At 42.9% G+C, this 26004-nt stretch overlaps 1 protein-coding gene across 3 annotated transcripts in view; it reads right to left on the bottom strand.

Annotated features, from left to right (window-relative positions):
• sugt1 (SGT1 homolog, MIS12 kinetochore complex assembly cochaperone) overlaps positions 1-26004 on the bottom strand; it is a 31452-nt gene that overhangs the window by 4726 nt on the left and 722 nt on the right. For 2 of the 3 annotated variants that reach the window (XM_069684660.1, XM_069684662.1), the window contains exons 3-12: positions 24310-24400; positions 23909-23978; positions 23469-23539; positions 20682-20735; positions 17886-17914; positions 17638-17663; positions 17348-17444; positions 13937-14044; positions 2265-2355; positions 1243-1415 (exon numbers count right to left, since the gene is read on the bottom strand). In XM_069684660.1, the coding sequence (XP_069540761.1) occupies positions 1243-1415; positions 2265-2355; positions 13937-14044; positions 17348-17444; positions 17638-17663; positions 17886-17914; positions 20682-20735; positions 23469-23539; positions 23909-23978; positions 24310-24400 (810 nt within the window). The remainder of the gene's footprint in view (positions 1-1242; positions 1416-2264; positions 2356-13936; positions 14045-17347; positions 17445-17637; positions 17664-17885; positions 17915-20681; positions 20736-23468; positions 23540-23908; positions 23979-24309; positions 24401-26004) is intronic. The other variant, XM_069684661.1, reaches the window with a different exon arrangement.

The following is a 26004-nucleotide window of genomic DNA, read 5'->3' as shown; positions in this document are numbered from 1 at the left end:
CTTTGCTCCAGTTGCCCCAACATTTCTCAAATTCTAAAATGGGTCGTCAAAAATACTATAATATCATAGTATTATATATATCATATTATATTAATGCAGCCATTAATAAACCTGGGTTGAGCATCTAGATAAAGACTGTGTGGGAAACACTGGATGAGCTGGATGTGTAGGCAGCTTCTTGCGGGCCAGAGAAAAATCAAAGGCTGCTAATTGGATCGGCCTGCTGTAGACTTATGATGTGCTAGTTTTACCTTTTTAAGTTTTAATTTGAGCTCATTTTCATTTATTTTTTCAAAGGAGTTTCACACAGAACTCTATGATGGCTGCAGATGTCAGCATGTTTCTCCAGTTCAAATTCTCACAGCGCTACATCCCTTTACCGGCACCTGGTGCGAATGCTTTCTTCTTCTTTTGTTATTTGATTGCGGTTATAGCAAACAGCTTTCAGATGCGCTACAGCCACCGTCTGGTGTTAGTAACGCATCACAACCAGGCGTTAGTAAAAACAATTGAAAAAAGAACGGCGCCCAGTTAGTGACGTGTTTTCCATCACCCAGCAGTGGTTGGTCTGCCAGAGAGGGTAGGCGGAGCTAAGCGGCTGCTTTTCCGGTCTCTGCAAGTGTTGCGAGTAAACAGTAATCTACTACGGCTGAACAAAGAAAAGATGGATGACTACAGATACAACTTCAACAATAAGTGAAAATCCAAAGAAAAAGAAACAGATTCGACGCTCAGATGAAGGCAAACAGTCTGAAAAGGAAAGCGACCGTCAGCCAGGAAAATCAAGAGTTACAACCGGAGCCAACCGTGGACGTCACACATGCAGCACTGTCTGGATATCTGGGAAGTGTGTTCTTGCAATTACAGTTTATCAAAACGAAACTGAGATCTTCGAGATTCTACCTTTGAGATTTAAATGTAAATGTTTTTATTTTTTAAACACCTTCTAATGTAAGTAACACAGTTAATGAAGGCTCACACGAAAGATTAACTTTTGCCGCCAAATTTTCAGGTTTTGTGTCCTGAGATGCATCTGTCATTTTCCAAGCCAGCATGACCCTTCATCCACGATTACTACAATAACATCATGAGGGGGAAAAATACTGTAATTTTTCATTCATTAAAAGAAGATGCACCTGTTGCATATAACGTTTAGTTCAGAACAAACCCAGTCAGTTTCCCCTCTCTAGATGCTCGTGTTAGTTAGTGATTACGACCAACAGAGACTTGTTCGATACTTACAAAGGACTTGTTCATGGCTCGCTTGACCTCGTCTGAGCCGTCGCAGTAGATCTGCTGGAAGAGCTTGTTGAGCGCCGCGTCTCCCTCCAGCTTCTCGTTCTTCTCCTCCTCGCCGAGGTCCACCACAATCTTGTCCCATTTGCCGGCTTGCTGGGACGATGACGGGTACTGGTCTGATGGAGAGGGGAACGCAGTGTCACAGAGTCTGTATAGGTTCAGCTGAGCTCTTAAATGACTGGAAAGAACTCATTCCTCATTGCTTCTGAGAAAAAGTTCAAATGTTTTTAATTGAGATTTTAATTGAAGTCAGTTTTAATAACTTGACTATCGTCTAATCACAGAAAGACACATGAAATAAATTATTTTTGCTCGCTCTGCTGCTGAATCATCCGACTTGAAAAGTATCACATTGTGATTTGATTTCTGTATTCGCAGGATGAAATACGCCCACCATATAATCCCGACCAGAGATGGAGACGGAGAGCGGGGAATGTAATCCAGACGCAGATTTACATAAATACAGCAGCAGACGCGCGGCGGACATATTCAGGCCAAGTGTGGACATAAGGGCAATCAGATGTCAAACATCGTGTTTAAATGTAACAGAAGAGTTATCAGCAGCCTCTTATAAACAGGGCGTCCTGGAGGCTGAGCTGGATACTTTTGGCTGCCCACTTAACTTTCACTCCCCCTCCACACACACTTACATAAGTAATTAATCCTGTCAGTAATGGGACTGTGTGGGCTAAAACACTGAGTCATATCTCGCCGTCATACCTTTCCCTCTCTCTGCCTACTTTCGCCGACAGGACTAATGAAAGACTCCAGCAGGGCTCGACTGCCCACTCTCATTTCAGCGCAGAACAGACAAACACAGGAGCTCATATTGATCTTTGCAGAGCGAGAGAGAGAAATGGAGAAAAAGAGGGAGAAAGGGAGAGATGAGAGCAGAGACGGGAGGACAGGCTGCGGGTGGGTGGGAGGGAGGGAGAGGAGCGTAAACGCCGAAGCTGCGGACTCACTGGGATTGAAGTGTTTGATGTTGGACTCCTGTCCTTCTCCCTCCAGCTTCTCCCATCTGATGGCATCTGTCTTCTTCATCTTGAACTCCACCTGACAGACGAGGAGAGTTGCGATAAAGAGAGGAGAGAAAGGAGGAGGAAACAGGGGAGATAACAATGTTTAGCAAAATGGTGTTCTTTAGGCGCGGGACAAAAATAACGCTTCCATTAGAGTGACATGTTAAAAGTACAGGACATCAGATCATTATTGAGGCCAGAGAGAGACTGTCTGTCAGCCCGCGTGTATGTGCGTGCGTGCGTGTGTGCGAGAGACATCAGGGATATGCGGGGGCACAGCTCAATCTCCAACCTCACTGACAGACATACTGCACTAACGAGATGCCTGTCAGCCAGAGGGCCAGTGTGAAAGACGGAGCGCGCAGGAGGGAGGGTGAGGAGGGGGAGGAGAGGGAGGAAGAGGGGGGAGATCCTAATTCCACACAGCAGCATCTGATCCAAATCATTACAGCAGGAGAACATGGAAGAGCAGGAAAACAATGAGGGGAGAGAGGGCGCGGACACTTTTAACACTGAGTGGCATTGACAGCACACATACCAGCGAGACACGCGAGCTGCAGCGCCATGCCAACCCCCCTCCTCCTCCTCATATACACCCCCAACCACCCATTAACGGCGTGTGTGTTTGATATGTGTGCATGTGAAAGACAGCGCTGGTTATGTCGGTGCAATTAAGGAACATTTCTGCTCTGCTGGGCGATGTGATGATTCATTTATGAGGGTGCCAGCGGAGAAGAGGGAACCAGGAGGAAGACGAGGTTAGAGCTGAAGAGGCAGAGAGAGCGAGGCGTGAGTGAGGGGAGCAGATTGAGGGAAATAAGAGACGGTATGATCGCTGCTACCTTCTGCACCGACGTGATGAGTGAGTGCGAGCGGCGGCACACTGATAGATCACTTCGGTGTGTGTCAGCGCTTTCTGCCCCACAAAGGGCCTCGTGAGCAGCGAGGCATCTGTGCAGTGTCCGAAATTAACTTTTTGGCTCGCAGTGCGACGGGCTGAGGGACTAAAAAAAGCCGAAACTCTGCTGAGAATACAGGTTACTGCCCGAATAATTCACATTCAGCCTTCAGAAGAATGTGTCGCACAACTTTTGTGCAAGTTTGTGCAAAGAGCCTGATTCTGTGTGTCCATTTAACTTGGGCCACCCTCCCCCTGCAGCCTGCTGACGTCACAGCGGGGCCTGCTGCTCCAAGAAAACCATTTGAATGGATCATTTTAGGCTTTTAGAACATTAAACCAGCATTTTACACTGTTTTTCTGACACTTTAACAACAAAAACATGAACCGAGAAATTAATCAGATGATTAATTGATTGCAAAAATAATTGTTAGATGCAGATTGTGGCTATTTAGCACCAAGCTAAACTGCCACAGGTGTCCCAAGTATGACAGATCACACGTGACCGTATCCAGCTCTAATGTTGGGTGTGGTCGGAGCAACAACAGACAGAAGGTGCAAACAGAGCGTCTCCACTGTGATTACTGTGTCCACTGTGACGCATCGTATATGCTAGGCTTGCAGGATGAGGACCAGCAGATAAAATAACATTGTTCAGCACATGTCTTCTCTCCTGAAAACAAAAGATTAAAAATAGCACAAGTGTTTTTTTCTTTTTCCCCTTACTCAGCCATCGTGCAACTAATCTCACATTACCTTCCAAACTGACAATTAATCTGAGGGTATCTGACTGCTAGCTGGGGCTTCATCTGACTGGCCAAATGCTGAATGAATGGGCCATGCACCCATATTATAGGTCAAATATCTGCATAATTAGTGTCAGAGGTGGAAGTAACTAATTAGTACTCACGTTACTGTAATTGAGTTGCTTTTTCTTGACTTGTACTTTTTGAGTATTTTTCAAAGTCAGTCATTTTACATGTTTTAAATAAAGTAATTTGCTACATTTCTAAATCCATCGGTTGCTGAGTAGAATATTTATTTACGGATATAATGAGCTAGAAAGAAAAACTGACTTGGACCAGACACCAATCAAAAGCATCGCATCAAAAATCAGATCAAAGTGCCATGCATCGTGTCAAAACCACAGCGCCAGTCGATTTTCACCGAGTCCGAAACGAAGAAGGAGAGCTGCAACAACGAGCCATGAATGGGGACAGAAGAGAGTTCTGAGGCCACATTTGTTTTCTGTTTAACCAGAAACAGCCGCGCTCTTCAAAGCCACCAGACTCCATTGACAAAAACAGTCATTTAACCTCACAGAACACGGGACTCGCTGATGGTCTACCGCTGCCTCGCTACACGTCGTAACACACGTTAGTCCAGAACCGAACCGACCCTTTAAAACACCACGCAATAACACAAACAGACTAACCGATCGAGGCAGCGGTAGACCATCAGCAGCTCCCGTGTTCTGCAAGGTAAAATTACTGTTTTTGTCAATGGAGTCTGGTGGCTGTGAAGAGAACTGCTGTTTCTGGTTAAACAAAGGATCTTACTCTTTGACAAAAGGTCCACCTGTCGTCATTTTGACACCAAAACATGTAAACACAGGTCCCAGTAACAAAGTCTCATGTGATTTCATTTGGGATGCATGTGGACGGTAACCGTGGACACATTTGTTTCTTATAAAAATCAGCAGGGTGGGACAGTAACTACGTAACTTTTACTTTGAGTACTTTTTAGGTGAGCTACTTTTTACTTTTACTTGAGACTTTTTTTTACACAAGTACTTTTACTTGAGTACAATTGCAGTCAAGTAACAGAGCTTCTACTTGAGTTGAGTTAAATGGCACCGAGCTCACAAACTCTCACATTACAGTTAGAAAGTACATTGAAAGAAGTTTTATGCATGAAAAACAAAACAATGCAGTAACAGAGTCCTCGGGCACTTTCGATCATCACTGCCAGTTTGACAGTTTAATCTGAGTTTTGTGAGTCTGGTGCCTCGAGCTGGACTGGCTCATTTGCATAAAGTGGCGGTCCGGTCGTGTTTATGCAAACTTCAGATATGACAAACGGTCTGTTTTACGTGCGGTCGAGCGTCCCTTCACCGTGCGGCTCCATCACTTCCAGTCTGTCTGCTTCCTTAAACACACAGGCCTGTGCAGCTGTTTCTACTCTGTCCAAAATGTTCTGCGGCTCTGATTCGTGCATGCGATTGATTTCCTCTTCATGGTGACAGCAGCTGAGGCTCATGGGTAATGTAACATCTATATCACCTGCCATTGCGGACATGTTTAACTAATAAAGTAGAAATAAAAATAATCCTAACCCTGTGTTTTTGTTGAACTATAAAGGAAACATCAGCCTTTCTGTGTCGGTTTATTTCTCATTATAAAACAGGATCATCAGCTGTGACTGTTTGTTTTTCATAAACTGGTTTCAATAGATTTTTAGAGACAGCTCCTGTTGGCTTATCAAATAATGGCTGGCTTTTTTTGACAGGCGCACCTGCAGAGTGGGCACAGATGCTGCTTTGAGCTCTGTCAGGGGTCTCGTGGTGCTTTGAAGACTTCAGTACGGATCAGAATGTGGATTTAGCAGACCTGCTGTAAAGGCTGACACATGCTGCTAATTGCGGTTAAGACCGATACGGCTATTGTAGCGGTGTTTGAAATCATTAGATATCTTTTTAATGTGTTTATGGATTCCTTGTTTTCACTTACGTACACTGATATAAATAACGGTAGTCCAGGGCAGCCTGTCGGATTGTTACGTGTAACATTGATCTGTGAACGATCTGAGACTTTAGACAATGCAAATTAAAAGTTATCTTAGAGTTAGCGGCCTGTGTTTGGGGGCCATTAATTGTCTTTAGTGTTTCTTTGGTGTGAAGTGCAGCAGAACTCTCCGCTCCGTGTGTGTCAGAGTGTGTGTGCGTGTGTGCGTGCTCCTGGGCCATACAACATTAATCTGCTGCCACATCTGTGTTTCCCGGCTTTTAAGGGATATGGCAGGCCAGGCGCCGTGTGTGTGTGTCTCTCCGCGTGCGCTTCTGTGTGTGTGACAGGCGAAGCAACGGCTCGTAAAGGGATGTGACAGCAGAGCCACATACAGGGGCCACCAACCCACAGGACCCCAGGGGCTGGACTATACAATCTGCACGACACACACGCAGACACACATGTTGGACGCGCACACATGCTATTTACAGAGGGGCACTGGGGTCCCGTGTCGCCTGTCACATGTGTTTGTGCCCATCGCCCCCCCCCTCCCGCTCCTAACTGCCACGACTCCTCACCCCACATCTTCTTCCTCTTTTTCCAGATATTGCGGATTTCAAAACAAACTCGGCCGGAAAGACGCCGAAATGAAATAAATATAAACATTCTGAGACGTTGACAGGCGTGCAAATTAAAGAGCGGAGACGCCACTTTAGCTATTTTCCAAAAAGAGATGAGTTTGGAACTGAATGAACGAGCGCGTGTTGATCGAAATTGCGCCGAGTGTGTTTGCGCGCACGCCCCCCGAGTGTGTGCGCGTCAGCCGTCTGTTCTGATCAAACACACTGGTGTGTAATTGGCTCCCCGTTGTGGCGGTGACCCCTGCGGTTGGAATGTCTGTCGTTGTGGAGGACAGGAGGAGGTCGCTGTGACGATAATGTGCTACAGACGACACTCACACACACAGCAAATACTTTGTGTAAATGGCACAAGTGTGTTGAGAGATTACTGTTCAGCCTCTGCGTTTGTGTGTGCGTGCGTGCCCGGCCGGCTTAGCCTGCCCCTGCTAAGTTGTCTTTAAAGACAGCGAGGAGATGAAGCGTAAACATTGTGGAGCGCGGAGTGCAGGGCAGCCTATTACAGAGACAGACAGAGCCACGTTGGTTGGGAATCAACAGCTCCGAGGGCAATGCAATTTTTTTTCTAAAACGCTCATTAGGGATGCATGCCAATCTGGGGAAACTTGATTTGCTGATGCCGTTGTTCATTTCAATGTTTTTTCCCCCAGTGGCTTTTTGGCTTCAGAAAAATGAAACGGCTCCAAAATATGCAAATGAGGCACGCACTGACAGGCGGCGCGGTTTGTCGGGGTCTCTCTGAGTGCACATTTTACCTCAAGAGTTTTACAAGAGTTAGGTGCTTTAATTCTGTCTGAAACCTTTGGATGCCGCAGTTAACAGTGTAGGGCTTATGAGCTCGGTGTGTGTGTGTGTGTGTGTGTGTGTGTGTGTGTGTGTGTGTGTGTGTGTGTGTGTGTGTAGGGTCCATGTGTACCAGAGGAGCCCAGTGGACCAGGGAACAGTGAGGGCTTTGTGGGAGGGAAGGAGGGTATGCACACTCTTTCTCTAGAGGTAGAGAAGTGTGTGCGTTTGTATGAGTGAAAGACAGCAAGAGGAGGACAGAAGGTGTGTGTGTTTGTGTGTGTGCGTGTATGTGTGTGTGTATGATAGGAGAAATAGAGAAAACAAAGAGTGTAAATGAGGAAGAAAACAGAGGCTGTAGAGGAGACGAGAGAGAGTCTGAGACCGTCCTCAGCTGTGGTCTCTCTAAGACTGAGCCCTTGTTTGAGCTGCAGCCCACGTGCACCTCTGGTATGCAGTGTCTGCTGTTGCCATGGAAAAGTGAGACAGTGAGAGTGAGCGCTGTTTGAGAGGGGGCAGTTTGTGTGCAGGTCAGCCTCTGCTCGGCACAGTGTAGCCAGTGGATAAAATGCACACGGTACAGACATCCGGTTATGTAACGCTACTAATCAAATTTAGAAACACATATCGGCACTTTGTGGTGAGGAGTTTCAGCTCCTGCGCTGCCTTTATGTTTCCTCTCTGTGAGATAAACTAAAGGACATATTGTCACTGTTTAACCCTTTGAACCCTCCAGTACAAATGAGTCTGTGCCTACGTAGTTTCTTGAGAACTTCAAGTCAATTTAAGGATGAAAAATTAATGAAATATAGCCCTAGCCTTCAATATGAAAATGTAATGTGTTGATCTCTGACAGCAATATTAACATCTCTTCCTGTGGAAAGTAACACTTCCAGTATGATTTTTCAAAGTAAAAGCCCGATTTAGCGTTCTGACTCCCCTCGTTTGTTCACAGTGCTTTTATTTTGAAGTGTTTCCGGGGCAGCTGTTTAGATTGTTTGTTTTTTTACTTTATTATTTACATTTCTAGGAAGTTGTTTGGTATATAAAGTCATTCACAAAGCTCCTTATTGCGGTTCCTGCTGAATTTGCTCACACAAAGTCTCACATAGGCCTTAACCTCCATTATGTTAGTAAAACTGGAATTAATAACAACAGGTTACGGACGTAACTCCGGTGCGATCTCTCTCACTCTCGCTCTCTGTCTCGGTTCATGCGGCCGTTTTCGCTGTGTGTTCATTAAGGTCCTGTTTTTAATGTAAATAAGATCGTGGCAAACAGCCAGGTAAAGTAAAGAGTGATGAGTTTATATATTTTATGTACGTTTATTAATTATTATTTACAGTTGAGCAGACGCCTCTTCATTCTTTCCTGTATAATAAATCTAAATGACTTTTATAAAGCGAATATATTCAAATAGTTTTTGGCCGTTATTAAGGTAAAACTCATGTAGAAAGACGGGGCTGACAGGATCATCTGCAGCAGACATGCAGCCGACACGAACCTTTCGTCACACTCAATTGCAGTTCAGCCGCTAGTTTTGTGACATCACGATCGAGACGAAATAGAAAACATTTTCATATCGTTGTGACGATATCGTCATATCGCCCAGCCCTTAAAGTGATGTCTTTTATTCGTTCCTTTATGTCCCCAGAATGTGGACAAGTTACAATTTCATTTAGCAGACAATTTTGTCCAAAGTTTTGCTAAAAGGTTACTTAAGTAACAATAAAACATAATAATTCATGAAATAATTGAAACTGTTAGACAAAAATCTGACTAAATACACAAAACATACTGATGGAAAATTATTCTGACTGTAGAAGCATTAACTAAATATTTGTCAACACTTCACGAGGTTTTTTACCTCTAGAGATTTCTGTTTTTTGAGATGAGCTCATTTTTATGAGCAGAGTGCAAAGGCCTATGGATTTTACTCCGATAGAAATACAGGTCCCGGGCGCCACTTTAGCTCAGTGGTGAGCTCGATGCGGTGGCCCTGGGTTGGACTCTCACCCTCTGCCCTTTGCCGGGCGTCATCCCTCGCTCTCTCTTCCTCCGACATCATCCACTGTCCTCTCTCGGGGTTGCTGCACACTTTTTAAAATCAAATTTAAGACTTTTTGGGAACTTTTTAAGACCCGAACAAAGAAAAATGTATACCAGTTTTGCACAGCACAACAAACGGCAATTAGTTAATCAATCATTTGAATTGTACGAATGGTGTCGACTTACTGGGAATCTACACCGACACTGTGGCGTCAGACGAATGTGTGCGACACGTAAGCATCACAGCATCTACTTTTCAATCTACACCGGCTTCGAACCCGGCAAAGAAGAGTGTCAAAGCCAGTGGTAGTTGTGATTCCCGGCCATAAAGAGGGACGGTGGTGACGCTAAAAAGTGTGCGTGAGTATTTCTTAATTGAGCATACATTTTGTGGTAATGTAGGATGTAGAAATAAATGAGAATGGATTAATAGGATTGTTTTACCCAGATGTTGAGGAAATGTACAGATTAATTGCTCTTTCAAATGAACCTTGCCGGCTCATCTAGCTGATCAATAACTTCGATAGAAACTGAAATCGAAGCCAACATGAAGAGATCACATTGTTGAACATGGATTCCTTGGTTGTGGGCAAGTATTTACATAGCAGTTTATGGCTCTCTACGCTTCATTGAATGCAGCACTGAATAAAATTGGAGCGGTTTTGTCCCGGCACACGCGTATCCAAAATACGCTGCCTGTGTCCATTCCCCTTTATCGTGTGCAGGACCCACAACACTTCAGCCCTTAAGATTCCCCGTTAAAAAACACTTTGTTTTCTTCCGTTCACAGGTTTGTGAATGAATGAGTACGTAACACGCTGCCGTAAATGCCGTGAACTGTCACGTGAACAAGCTAATCCACAAAAAAACCCACAAAATAACCCACAAAATCGCTAACAGGACAGTTTAGATTAGATAAAGTATTCAGACATGTCTCAGTCAAAGTGCCATCTAAAATGTAAGACCTATCACGAGTAAAAATTAGACTTTTTAAGACATTTTATGACCTTACATTAAAAAAAAAAAACTAATGTAAGACTTTTTAAGGATCCTGGTTTTGCTTATTGTGATGTCATGTATTGGAGAATCTTCGAACACTGCGTATCCCTTATATCTGTTCAACCTCACACTACTATGTTTTTAAGCTGTGCTCTACCTATTGTGGTTTTTAATCTAGATCAATTTAAACTCCCCACACCTCCCACCTGGCTGCATCAAGGCTACATCTGCTGCCTGTGCATTTCCATCACGTTTTTCACTGCATGTTACAAAACATGTTCAACAAATGTACAACGTGTTCTTAGATTTATGGTGCAAAAAGTACAAGGGCTCAAACTATTACAGCTTTTATCTTAATTATTTTAGACAGCATCATGCCATGCTTGGTAAAGGTGTAAAAGAGGTTCTGTTGCTTAGCTTAGGTTGGACATTCTCAATTGTTAGAATACAGCACAACTTTTCAGGCGCTTGATTTAAGCCTCTGTATTTTGTCACACAAATATTGATCACATAGAAACTTATCAAGGGCTTGGTATTAGCTGAAATGCAATCACTGAAACTTCATGGATATCATATTATGGCTGCGTGTAGCATCTAAATCTCAGGAGATGCAATTATTCGATGAAGGCAGCAAGTCTGAGAAAAAGTAAAACAGTAAAAAAGAAGAAGTAATATCTATAAAAATAATCTCAACATGAAGTCTTTTCCATATTGTTCCATTTGCTTATAAATCTTTTTTTACAGTAGGTTTAGTAAAACAGTTTCACCAAGAAGAGATTAATCAATGGCCTCAAAACACACACTTCCTCTAACGATTAAAAAAACAATCGAAACGTCTCAAACCTCCCTCCTGATCCGCCAGCTAAAACCTGACAGCGGTCTCAACCTTGAATCAGCACACACTCAGCCAGCGCGCTCATTAGCCCACATCCTCCAGAATACACACTAATTAGTCCATAGTAAAAAAAAAAAAAAGGTGCCCTTCCTACTCATTAGGCCCATAATCACCTTAAACAGTGCTGGGGAACTCTGGGCTGATGAATGTGTGTGTGTGTGTGTAACCTGTGTGTGTGTGGGAGTGAGGATTTGTGCATGTGTGAATCTCCTGTTAGCTGCTCAGATGAACCTCGCGAACGTCTCCACAGGAGCCGTACAGTATACAGCGAGAGTGGATTTTCTCATTTCTACTCCAGCTACAGCGAGCTTTAGCAGCATTAAGGAATTATAGGTAGTGACAGGCTACTTTATACTGCTTTAAATTATTGAAGAGATTACGATGTTAATCTGAGAGCGCTAACCACAGCGATGATCACTCACGGGCTCACTTAGCTGCTTAACATCGTCTTCTTTGCCTTTTATTTTCTGACATTTAAACCCCTGAAATTTCAAATTAAGACACAAAAATAATTATTGTTCAGTTATTAAGACAATAAAAGCCTGAATCAGAGAGAATATCTGATGCAAAATCACAGCTCAGAGACTGAAGCTCAGTCAGAAGCGCCTGCATCTCTCCACTGTGACATAACTACATCATATTTTCTTTATAGGGACATAAAAAATGTTCCCTGACATGTTTTATAGGCTGCTTCTTTATTGTTGAGAGTAAGTACCAAGGCTACACCCGCTGTTCTCGCTGATTATGAGTTAAAAAATTCAGTGACTTTTCATTGACTTTCAAAACTTAAGTCGATCGCTTCTGTGACCTAAAAATGTTGTTTCCTGCTTGTTTGTTTATGTTTTCCAGTTACAGGAAAGTGTTAAAGTGGTAAACAGCTTTTATATTCCACTACAGCGCCGCACGCTGCAGGGAAAACATCTGACACCAAACATCTAATATTACTGTACGTGCTAAACTGGTGATACAGTATCATCTGTAAAATGAATCATTTGTTTACACAGAAGAAGTGACATATTTCCTGACTTTTCTTTAACCTGAATGCACCTTTTGAAACGCAGATACTCCAATAACAACATGACTGTTACATACTGAACCCTGGCAGCTACATCATGTCCACAGTTTGAGGCCATTTTATCTTTAGTCATCGTCACTGTGACCCCAATCTCGGATCCCAGAGGCTACCGTACGACGACGGTACTGCCTCTGGGGACAACGGTGAACAAGACTTCCTTTTTCCACGTGCTGCGTTGTTTACAGAAAAATAACCTGTTTTTGTTGTAATTTACTTCAATTAACGGGTCTGAAATTTGCTGAAATTTCAACATCATGATGCAGATTAGCAACAAGTAAAAATTAAGCTTTGTCAGGTCTGTCCTCAAGGGGAGAAGAAAACTACTTTTAAAATGCTCGTTTGTTGAACGGAGGTCGGATCAATCTGATGCATTCGAGGGAGTCGGGAAATCTGAACGCTGAAAGGCTTTCATGACACAGCGTCAAGGGAATTCATCTCAAGTTGAATTTTAGATCTAGAGATTGTTAGCTGTTAGCATGCAGATGTCTGTTTATAGAGATTAATAAGAAGCTAAATCATCGTCAGATCACGCTGATGGGAGACAGGATGTCATCACGGCAGATTACGTTCTGCCTGCTTTTGCTCTCCACATGGACTGTTTTTCCTGCATACGCCGCAGCTGTTGATACGTGATTGGTCAATGTTACTCGGACTACAAGCGCACTACAAACAGAAACCAGAACACTTGCTATCCCTAAAATCCACATCCTCATAATCTGCCGTAATGACATCCCGTCTCTCATCAGCAGTCATCTGATGATGATTTAGCTTCTTATTAATCTCTATAAACAGACTTCTGCATGCAACAGCTAACAATCTGTTCTAGATCAAAAATTCAACTTGAGACAAATGACAGCTGTTCAGATTTCCCGACTTCCATGAAAGCATCAGTAATGATCGATCCGACCTTTGACAAACGAGCATTTTAAAAGTAAATTTCTTCTCCTCTTGAGGACAAACCTGACAAAGATTAAGACCCGTTAAAGTAAATCACAAAAAAAAGAGGTTGCTTTTTAGGCTTCATACCGCTGAAGTTAGCCAGAGTGCAGCCTCTGTGTAACTTACTATTTACATTGAAACTAAGACTCACCACAAACACATGAACCGGCGCTCCTCTGGGGGATTTAATGAACCAAGAAATGACTGCATTTGTTTCGCTTCTCAAGTTGCTAACTGGACTGTAAACAATGCAGCGCACAGAAAAGGAAGTCTTGGCTGGAAGTCCTTATCGCTCAACGCTGGCGAAACCAGACATGTTCACTGTTGCTCCCACAGGCTATATTGTCGTCAGCTGATGGGTTCCTAAATTTGCTGTGACCCCAGCGAGGCCAAAATCAGCTGTTTTTTGTCTCTTGTGCTTCAACATCACAAAGCTTCTCTGAGTCTTTGAATCACAATAAACCATTTAACACAACCAGTGTTGAAAGCACGCACACTTAGTTTCTGCTTTACATGCACTTACTCATTCACAGTAAAATGTCTGTCAGGCAACACGTCCAATCATCTAAAATGTATGTTCACTAACTACATGAAGTGAGAGTGAGTGTGATACCTTGGTGCTGAGGATCTTGAAGTTGCTCTGTTGAGGGACGATGGGGTGCAGGAGGTGGAAGCTGAGGTTGTAGCTCTCCCCTGAAGCCATCCGTAACGTAGCAGAGAGCTGAGGAGATCACACACACACACACATTAGGCATCACACCTCATTTGCTTGTATTTAGTTTGGATACAATTCACCACATTCACAGAGCGGCTGTTTTCCTCTGACGTCACGCTCAGGGTGGGCGGGAGCTTTAGTCACATTTAGTCACTTTTACTCTTTATAGTTTTAGTCGACGAAAACTCAAAACATTTAAATCCAGTTTTAGTTCATAAATAGTCACATTTTAGTCAACGGGTAAACTAATTCAATCAGTCTAATACAGATTCAATCTGCTTTCATCCGTCCTTACATCAATCGTTTCCTGGCGATGTTCTCCACGGGTAATATAGATCCTCAGCTGAGGTTATATGTTTATGGAAACTTCTGGAGCGTAACGTTACGCATGTAAAGCCACAGAATGAAGTTGTGCAGTTACAGTAGCACATACTGCACATTCCTCTTTTGCCTTATCTACAGCAGCAGTGTTGGTATTTACCGTCTTACTTTAAAGCCCCTTTCCCACTGATCAAAAAACCTGCTAACAGCTGGCTTTTTAGCTTACTGGGAAAGGTTACCATCGCTTTCAGACCTGGGTCAAATGACGAACATTGTTCCAAATTTGTCGGCGCCGAGTTTTATAAATAGACTGAATGAGTCATAGATACAATAAAGACCTAACCAGCGTAACATCTTCACTGGCCTCCATGCTGCTTACCACAGAGTATAATTTAAGTTCTTTGTGCGTACTACTATTTACTAACCCTGTTTCGGGCACGTTTGTGACGTCAGACGGCAGCAGAAAAGCAGTATACTTCATTGGCAATGGAAAAAGAGACAATCTGCATTTATTAACGGGTCTTCAGGGGTCAATGCACACATTTTGGTAAGAAAGGAGTATAACCCTTTTTGTGCAGAGAGGAGCAAAACGCACCTTTTTCTGTGAGCACATTTTAGTCCCCTCTCGTTAACGAAAACAAAACATACCTGTCCTCAATGTTTTTATTATTAACGATCTATTTTTAGCTCGTCAACGTCTCGTCTTCGTGGTGGAAAAAAGGTCGTTGACCATTTTTCATCATATTTTTCTAAATGAACACTGGCTGCAAGGCGTACAAATGTAACAAATCTGACTTGTTTTCATTTCTTTGTTTCCCGACTGATCAGCAGTGGAAAAGATGATTTAAAGTGAGAGACAACAGCTAATGTTAGCATTCAGAAACCTTTAAGCACTGTCAAACATTATTTTTGAGGTTAAAGTGGTTGAAACAAACGTTAGCTGTTGTTTAAAAGGGGCATATTGATAAGTCCCCCCGGATTTTCATTATCCGTAGTCTTTACAGTTGATTAGTCGGGATGCGGGAAATGATGATGATTTATCAGATTTTCTCTCTTTAAATCACTTAGCAGACAGCAGATGAGCGGCCCACCCTTAGCGTAACGCCAGAGGAGAATGGTGGCTGTGTAAACATGATGAATCTGTGAGGATAGCATGAAAACATGTAACGGAGCTGAATTCAAATTAGCACCATGACTGTGAAGCAGATCACAGCGATCATATTCATGCCTGTTTTGATAAAAACTTCACTTCCCTGTGTTCAAACTGAACAGGATTTTTCCCCATTAGCCTGTTCAGCTGCAGAGTTTAGAAACACTCAAAACAAGAAGAAAGATCAGGAGTGAAGGGTTGAAGGTGTCAGCTATGAGGATAGTCATCTGATGTGGCTGCTGTGACAGCCAGGAGTATCCTCGCTCTGTCCCCTGCAGCCACACGGTGACCGGTGGTGAGGGGGGGGGGTCAGACAGCTCCTAACAGCCTGTCACTCAGTGCGACTCGGTGTGCGGCTTGTTTAAGGGGACACGGCCTCGGCTGTGGCCCAAAGCCTCACACTCCTAACACACTCATCACTTGGTAAAAGGACTCAAATGTGCCCACCTGAGGATCAACTCGCCTGTGCAGAGCATCACTACATCTTGGAATTAAAGGGCCAGTTCGCCGATTTTCAGTCCTATCATGCTATTACGGGGAGCTAATGCCATTATGGTAGAAAAAAAAGCAGTTTCACACTGTGCCTTCGGAGGACGCTATCCGCTTCTCCAATGGACCCTGGAAAAGCCTCCTGGAGACTACATAAAATGCGTCATCTGGCGGAGGCCAGGGAGCTCGCTAAACTACACTCCCTCAATCTAGGACGCCCGCCTCTGATGTCATGTCTCGTTCAAAATCATCAGGTTTGAAATGTAGACGTAACGTAGACGTGTAGATGTATTTTCGTCATATTTCCTGTTTCTGTACCACTGGGAACAGTAGTATTTCACTCCAGTGTCTCTCACTGGGCCGTTCCTTTCAGAGGGAGGGGCACAATGCATGCTGGGTGTTGTAGGAATGTAGAATGGCGGAACCACGAGCTGTTTGTACAACTTTCTCCACAGCTTTGGCGCCAATTTCAAATATCATTGCTTCTATCGATTACACAGAACACCAGCTTTGACTGACAGAGGCTTTCTCCAGGGGCGGACTGCTCCTTTAAAGTGGACTTTCCTGATTTGGATCCAATCGTATGTTAGAAATAGTTCATCAGGGATAAAAGCTTGGAAAGTTAGCTGAAGTAGCTTTTGGGCAATTCCACAAAACCATCAAAGACTTAAAATTCATTTCTAGTTGAATTCCTGCGCCGTCTGTAGGTACACACGCTCAGTCGCCAGGGAAAATAACTGGAACCGCTGCCTTTCATCTTTAATTTCTTCTGTATATACTGACCTAGTAAAAATATATGAACTTATCTGTACTTCCACCACAGAGGGAGCGTAACGAGTGGCTGTGTGATTCGGAGAGAGTGAACTATTTCTTTTGAAATGGGGGTAAACTCAGTTTGTTATTCTATTAGGAAAGACAAAGTCGTTCCCTGGGGTGCCCTGCAGTTACCCCTCTGAGAGAGAAAAAGACAAGTGGAAGGAGACAAAGGGAAAGAGAAAAAGGGAAAGAAAGGGGGTGGTCCCTGGAGGGCTCTGAAGCTGATCCTAGATCAGTTATGTCTTCTATCTACAGACAATTAGGAGGTTGGAGAAGCTGGGGAGGGTAAATTGCTCTTAGATCTGTACTTTGGGGGCAATGTTAACAAGGCACCACTGGAGGCATAGTTGGGTCCATGGGGAGGGTGTGTGTCTGCGAGTGTGTCTGTGTCTGTGTGTGTGTGAGACCCATCTAATGGGCCCCCCTGAGGAAACGCCCAAAAGCTAACCCATCTCTGTTCCACACAAAAAACCCAAAGACAGAAAACACAGACTGTCTTCTCTTCAGCTCTGCACTCGAGTGTGCGTTCGTACCTCTTTTTCCATGAAGTTGGCGCACACACCGTCCCTGGGAACGTTTTTTGCCATGACTGTGACGATGACTTGAGACTCTGTTTGGTACCAGTCATGTCTGCAAGAGGCAAAAACGAGAGTGATCAAGCAGTCTGAGGACTTTTTGAATTTTCACCACTTACAAAAAGACTGCAGGATAAAAACTTCATGAAAAAAATGCACGGCCTTTGAAGATTGGTGAATCATTAGACCGGTATAATAAAGAAAACAAACATTAAAAAGATAAGGCATATTTACATTCATGCACTTACTTCACAGGTGGAACCGCAGGTGTCTGCTGGGTCATGCAGCGCCCGAGTCGGGATGACAATTAGCGAGGAGGATGCGGTGATAATGCAGAGGGATGAAACAAAAAGTGAGAGGAAAAAAAACAACACAGCAACAACAAAAGAAGCTCAGTAAGACTTCCTTCTTTGAAGCAGGAGCATACGTTCGGCTCAGGCTGTGTACTGATGCTGGGAGCAACACTGCCCCCATGTGGCCGTGCACAGAAACTCACCCTAGAGATGCCTTCGGTCTGTGTCCGCTCTGCGAAAAGAAAAGAAGAGAAACATTTGAGTGTGTTGCAGGAAACATTTAATACACCCCTAAGGCTGACAGGAGCGAACTCAAGCCTCTCAAATGTTATGATTGCAAACCTTTAAGAACACAACCTTTAACCCTAACACAGCAAACACTCTCCCATCCTCGCCACCAGTTTGTTTACTGGTCCGTCCACGCCCTTTTAAAGCCCCGTGAGCCCCAGCGGGCCTGATCACCGTTTACCAGCGTGCTATCATACATTATTCACTGACTTCATTACAGAGAGAGAGATGAGATGATGGGAGGCGTGTTAATGTCGTCTTAACGAGGTCGCGTTTGAAAGAGTGAGGAGGGGGGCTGTGTGTGCGTGTTTGTGTATTTTTAAACAGGCAGGGTGCCACATGTGGTGGAGTAACCTGGTGTGTGTGTGTTGTGGGTTGGCGGTGAACGCACTGTCACCAGAAGAAACACTCAGCGACTGCTCCCGGTGTTAGCAAGCTCAAGTAGGGGATTTTCAAGTTTTAGAGGGAGGGGGAGATGTACGCCCCGGTGTGCGTTTGTTTGTGTGTTGATGCCGTCTGAGCGCGGGCTATGAAGGGGCTGGGTCTCATCGGGAGCTTTCAAACATCAGTAACGTTAACTCTGATGAATCATACGGCCCCTGGGAGTACGTGTGCACACGGGTGTGAAGCGTGTTTGTCAAAACTCATGCTCTTGTTTACTTGAGATGATCCAGAGGGCCCAGGCTTCAGCGGCAGACAGAAACACACCGCCCAGACACGGCATGCATCTTTTATTGGAATAAGCAGCTCAGCCTAAACACCCCGACACTGTGAACGCACACTGTGGATTCGTGGATGTGTGCGAGCTGGTTTGTTTGATCAGACGAGCTGATGAGCTCTCTGACTGAGACATTTAGTTTAGTGTTTGATATCAGGGAGGAAAGAGTTTATATAAGTTAGAGTGAAGCTGGTGATGGGTCATGAAGTCTGAAACTTTTTTAAACTTAAACCTGCCATGGGCGATACTGCGTGCTGATATCAGGGGTTAGACAGGATCTGTCAGCTTTTCGCCGGTATCGCGTGTAGTTTCCCGGCAGATAAAGACACCAACGGCCAAACTGTCCGATAGGAAAATATGCCAACTAAATATTACAAAAATGAATAATGGTGCATTAAATTGGTTAATGGGTTTATTAAAATACGTGTTGACATGATAACTTAAATATGAACTAGGGATGCACGATCGTATCTGCACATTATCAGTATCTGCAGGCTTAAAAAATAACATATCAGCATTGGCACACGTCATTTTTCTGCCAATATTTTCCGCAGATAAAACAACGCTTTAGTTACGCCTAAATGATTCCCTAAAACAGCTTGACGTAATGCTACGACATTAACTTGGCGCAAGTGTGTGTGCGCACTGCCTGCACCACGCCTCTTACATCAAGCATGAAGAGGGGTGCAAGATGTCTGCTGTATGGCAGTGTTTCAAAGTGACAGACAGCAAGGCTGATTTCATTTTATGTATTTGTTCTGAGCAGGAGGTAAAATTTGCCCCAGTTGTGGCGATTGTCAGGATTGGAATAAGTTGTATGAATATTACAGTTTTATTTGAAAGAAAATGTTACAAACAAATAAATATGCCATTTTGTACATAACCAAAGTTTAAGTAATTTTCTTATATTGCCCGGTGAATGTGAACAATTTAAAAAGCACTGTATTATGTTTAGCTGCATCTGACACTGGGCCTCTACAATAAGAGTAGGCATGATATCAATTCCACTACAGGGGAGACTTGATGTTCTCTGCAATTAGGTGGAAAAAATGATGTGCCTAATATATCGTTATCGAAATCGGCAAAGACGGTTGGAAAATATCGGCATATCGGATTTCGGCAAAAAACCCAATATCATGCATCCCTAATATAAACGTACACAGCTTTTGCCTCCGCTGTTAAAACACGGAGAGATGGACGGGCGGAGACGGACAACGGCACATTGCGACACATCATTTGCATCTCGGTATTTGGCGAGATGCAGTGTAGATGATGACAGCGCGGTGTGGCTACGGCGGGTTGAAATTTCACGCAGCCTCTGAAACTATCACTCGGGATTTCGGGGAAATCTAATCCGACTGGGCAAAGCTGGCAAGGATTACCAGCACAAGTCTTGTGTCGAGTGTGGCTGCAGAGCGTGGATTCTCGCTCCAGAACCGGATAAAACCAGCTCAGAGAAGCCTCACTGAGGAAAAAGGGTTCATCACTTGCAAGTTGTGTCAACAGGTTGGCTTTAACTTTGCAAAAGCAGCGGAGCAGTTGTGTTCACTGAAGCCCCGCAGCATACTGACCTAAACGGCAATTTGACAAACGCGAATTTTGTTCAGATGAGGCTTATTTTTTAGACCTATAGTATATTGGATTCTTCGTGTAGCTTATTTTATATTTATTTGATTCAACATTAATGAAATTCAAAGACACACATTTATGATGATGTCTAATGAATTCAGTCATTCATTGGGCATATATTGTTATTCAAAGCATGTGCCCAGAATTCTGGGATATTAACGACCAAATTAGCCATAAAAAAAAAATGTAAAGCGTAAATTCTGGCCGATATTTTTACCCTTTTGAACATTTTAAATAAATGCAAAACACTCAAACAATTTGCATTGTTTCATATCCTAATAAACTTCAAATTAAAGACCAACATCAGCTTTAAAATTCGCCCAATTTCATAAAAAGAAAGTGAAGTTTAGGTTCTGCTACTTACCGGTCATCATCTCCTCGCACCGCTTCATCCAGATCTCAAACGATGTGTCAGAAACTGTGGAAATCACAGAAGAGAACAGAAAATGTTTTGCTTTGTTACAGAGTAAAATACAGTCAAGCTTCAATTTAAACATGTGGAGAGAACATCTGAGGGCCTCATCGAGGTCTGAAAGAAGTTTAAAGTGGTTTCACTGAGTGCTTAAGTAGACTAAAGTCATTTAATAGTTTTGTTTCCAAAGATTCAGATTTCACAGCTCTTTATATTAAAACACAGCGCTGATCATTTTAGTTTCTCTTTTTTTAGCCTCCCACTGATGTAATTCTGACCACTTTGGCCACTTATTCGGCTACCATTAGAGACCTATAGGGTCAGCACTCGAAAAAGTACCTAAAGCATGCGTTTTAAACGGGTGTATCTGTAACGACGCGTCTAAAAAGTAGATCCATCAGAAGAAGGGTTCCTGCCTCGATGACGGTGATGCTGTATAAGCATTTTCTGTGGCATTTACTTGTTCACCTTCTGCTGTTGGCTCCAGTTGTATTTTATAATAGAAACGCTGCTTTAAGTGTTAAAGTGCATTTCTAGGCATGTCACAAATAGAATAGAATTATACAATAAAGTGATAATCCACGCGTTGGAGACACTGTAGCTTTGCTGTAAGAAGATTTTGGTCACAACACAGCTGATGTTTGTAAAAAGAAAATGACAGTTATGGTGTCCTGACTTTATACGTGCCCTATGTGGACAAACACTGGCTTCAACCAGCTTGCGTGATCTGCACTTGAACTATTTCTAGTTTCTGCTTCAGACTCTTTTAATCCTTATCTGACACCCTGGAGCGATCCCTCCAGCCAAACACAATTATGGCCCATTTTGTCTTAAAGCCCAAAATACACACGAGCTATTTAGTAACATCATTAACCTTTGGACCGATGTAACATCCAACAATTCATGCAGGAGTCGCTGGGATATTAGGTTCATAAGAGGGGGATGGACATGAGGGCTGCACCTAACAATTATTTTATCAATTATTGTAAAGATTATTTTTTAAGATTACTTTTTTTTGTCTCTGACTTCCACATCACTGTGAGATGATATTAATATCGATAATAATAAATAATAATAACGATCAAATTAATAGTGAACAGTTAGTGACGCGTTTTCCATCAGCCAGCAGTGGTTGGTCTGCCAGAGAGGGTAGGTGGAGCTAAGCGGCTGCTTTTCCGCTCTCTGCAAGTGTTGCGAGTAAACAGTAATCTACTATGGCTGAACAGACAAAGAAAAGATGGATGACTACAGATACAACTTCAACAATAAGTGAAAATCTAAAGAAAAAGAAACAAATTTGACGCTCAGATGAAGGCAAACAGTCTGAAAAGGAAAGCGACCGTCAGCCAGGAAAAGCAAGAATTACAACTGTGGACGTCACACATGCAACACTGTCTGGATATCTGGGAAGTGTGCTCCCGCAATTACCGTTATCGCCATAGGTGCCGCCAAAGAGAACGAGACTGAGATCTTTGAGATTAACACCCTAAACTAAACGGTTTCGAAGCTCAGATGAAGGCAAACAGTCTAAAAAGGAAAGCGACCGTCAGAGAGGAAAATCAAGAGTTACAACTTAAATTGAGAAGTGTGCTCCCATAATTACTGATTATCACCAGTGGGTGGCGCTCAAGAGCACAAAACTGAAATATTCGAGATTGTTACTTTAAGTACTTAAAACGAGTAGGGTGAGCTCATTAAACAACAGAACAAGCTACTTCTAAACATAAATTAAGTTATGAGAAGGTACTACAGAGGCCGACTTCTTTCCCTTCCCTATATTAAAAGATCGAGTTTGAGTTTTCCCCAACTGAACGCATCTCTCCTCTCTTCTCGTAACTTGTGTGGTGAAGTGCGCATTGAGTGAGTGGTCGAGCAAGTAAGGGAGAGAGAGCAGCAGAGTGACAGTAAATACAAGTGGAGCAGAGAATAGTTAAGCTTATATTTAACATCGTACTGGGGCTCCATTCAAAACGTTTGGGGCTCATGCCAGCGCTCCCCAGAACGTGGCGCCCTAAGAGACCGCCAGCAATGAGTGACAAGATCCGTTTCTGCACGCACATAACTTGACTGTGCTCAAGCTCTTAACTTAGCCCTCTTGTTTTCGTGACGCACGTTATACAAGTCGATGTATTTCCGTAATTGATGACGTCAATAATGCCGACGACTCACCCCGGCTAATGAGGTCGCAGTGACCTTTGACAGCCAAATTCATCAGTCCGTCCTTGATTCAATGAGCACATTTGTGCCAAATTTGGAGATCTTACCTCCTGGTGTACAGCGTAGAAAAATGGCCAGAAAAATGTATTTTCCCAGGACATTATGATGTCAGAGTGACCTGTGACTTTTGAGGCATTTCATTAGACATTTCTGTGAAATTGTGCCGTTAGAAAAATCTAATCAGTTCATCCCTGAGTCCAAGTGGACATTTGTTTGGAAATTTGAAGATATTCTCTCGAGGCCTTTTATTACATTTACAGTAATGGGATGGACAGACAGAACAAAAAACCAGTAAACATAATGACTCAGACCACAGCTGTTGCTGGCTCGGGGGCATAATAAAATCTGTGAGTTACAAATTCCCCCTGCGTTGTATTTTGTCCCTAAAGCTCGGTGACAAAGGTTCAGCACTTTGTATTCAACGAAGAGCGCCAAGCAGACAGGACACTGCTGCGAACAGTGGTTGGTAGAGAGTGGGTTGATGGAAAGTTTGTACTCGAGGCCAAAATAAGCTGCACTCACCATCCAGTTGGTGTCCCTGAGTGAAAACTGCATGTGCTGACTCATAGTGGTTCAGGTGGTACTCCGCTATTCTGTGTTTGGGAGAGAAAAACATGACACACACACTTGACCATCTTGGGAAAATAAAAGGGACCTCTTGTGACACCTCGTCTGGATCATGAACCTTGTTAAAGAAATTAAACAAACAACTCTGGTAAATAAACTTAAAAATGGCTGTCTGGAGAGAAAAGTTGCACTTCTCATTACAGAAAAGTTGAGAGATGGGCCTGTCAACAAACTCTTCTAAGAAGCAGACAACCCAAATCTTCAGCACCAAAAACTTGATGTAACATTTTTTGTACAATAACAGAAAGTAATTGTTCCTGTAGGTTAAGCACATAAACTAGAAACACCTATATGTATATGATTAGATTTTTTTATGATCAAACTTAAGTACACACCCTGTTCGCATGAAAGCGAGGGGGAGGTTGGGTTGTAGCTGCTGGGCTTTTTTGGCATCATCAACAGCACCTGTGGAGAGACAACATCACAATGTTTATCATACATATGCATTCATCTAGGCTACATCACAAGTATTCATGCTGCCCTAATTTCCTTGAGTGATTGCTGACAGGTAGAGGATATTAAAAGTATCTCAGGAAATGTCCAACCAAACAAGTCACACTCAGTTGTTTGAGAGACAATTCAATATTTTACTTGCAGTTACCAAAAAACAACAAGACAATTTTTAACACAATCTAAAGACATTGTTACTCTCTACATGCAAGTACAACAATGAAAATGTATCCTTGAAAGCACTGTTAAAACCAGCAGGTCTGTCAACACATGCATGTAGACTTACAGCTGTAGTTTTTGAGAAGTATGTGGGCATAGGCACGCTGGCAAAGCCACTCAGCGTTGTCGGCCTCTCCCTGCAACGCCTCATTAAGTGCCTGCAGAGAAAGAGAGGGTGTGTAAGTGGCAGGCCTGCATGATATGAGGAAAACCAGCAAACACTGTTTAATATTGCTATGGCAATATGATGTGCATTCAATAAACATATATTAAGGCATGCATATTAGCTAAACTTATAGTTCCTATTAGGGATGGGGACGAATACTTGAGTACTCGTTGTTGATGTCATTATTCGAGTAGCGTTACACTACTCGCGCACCCGTTGTTTTTGGTTTTTCGTGACCAGGAAAAGTGATGTCTGGAAGTACTTTGACAAAAAGACGACGATAACGTGCTGTGCAAGACATGTACTTGTATATCATAGAAATACTGGTTCGATGATTAACCGCATGCGATTAAAGCACAAGGAGAAGCCAGCAGAGACAGACAACAGGCAGTCTCGCATCACATCATTTGCTAGCCCTGTTAGCACACGTCGTTGTGATGATACCAGAGCAGAGAAGATTATCCTGCTAATAACGAACATGGTGACTGGAGATATGCTCCCATTAAGTGTTGTAGAAGGAGAAGGCTTCCGTGAGCTGATGGCGTTTGTTGAGTACAAGCCACCATCACGCCGGACAACAGCTACGAGAGTGGAAAACATGCGAGTTACGTGTCAAGCAACACAGAACAGAAGTCCTGTTTTTTAAGGGTAAAAAAAATATATAATTTGCAAGTACTCGATTACTCGTTCAAAAGGTGATTAAATTACGCAAATATTGAAATCGCTGGAAATGCCCATCCCTAGTTGCTATGTATTTCTGCTGTTCTGCCTGTTTTACCCAGTACCCAGATCTACTGAGACCAAACAAACCACATTGTCCACGCTCTTCTCTCCTTCCTCAACCATGTTACCTCAAAGTCATCACCAAAATGACTAAAACTAATCCGAAAATAACTGATGGTTAGCTGGGGATTCATCTGCATTCAAAAACGCATGCTAATGTGAATGCATGACGCGTGTAGATAAAATGTTTTTTCCTTGTTCTTTACGATTCAGGCGGTCTTATGCAATGGGTTTATCCCATCTCTTTACATGAAGTTAATGATACAATTGTGATTTATTGTGCAGAGCTACTAAGTAGACAGCATCCAGTACTGGTATGATTAAGAAAGAAAAGTCATAAACATGGAAAAGTAACAATAGACACTTGTATATTTTGACCATTTAATGTATATTATTAGCTCTACTTCTACATTTTCTAATTTAATTTTACATTTAAATTTTTTTAGTACTGCTTCCTTATTTTGTTACATATTGTATTACTATACTTTATATGTGTTTTATATGTATTACTCTTTTAAATGGAGCACCCAAGGTAAATAATTTCACACGATTGTGCCTGTATAACCTGAGTGACAATAAACATCATTAATTTAAAAGCTGACACATTTTAGTGTTATTTTTTACTTTTGTTTTGCACTTCTTTTTTAGTGTCATCAACAACCATTTAATGAGGGGAATACATAACTTAAGGGTCAGCTAAAGTAGTGAAAGTGCTGATTCTGAGTAGCAATACTAGTACAGCATGTTTAGCCTGAACTGCAAATGCAGCTGAAATAGTGTTAATAGTGTAAAAAGGCAATGAACTATGAAACA

This window comes from Semicossyphus pulcher, unplaced genomic scaffold (genome assembly GCF_022749685.1).
Source record: "Semicossyphus pulcher isolate SPU_LCO1_2020_fin unplaced genomic scaffold, fSemPul1.0.p SCAF_7, whole genome shotgun sequence".
Taxonomy (NCBI): Eukaryota; Metazoa; Chordata; class Actinopteri; order Labriformes; family Labridae; genus Semicossyphus; species Semicossyphus pulcher.
The sequence above is the reverse complement of the archived record's forward strand: the minus strand, read 5'-3'. Positions and strand labels throughout refer to the sequence as shown.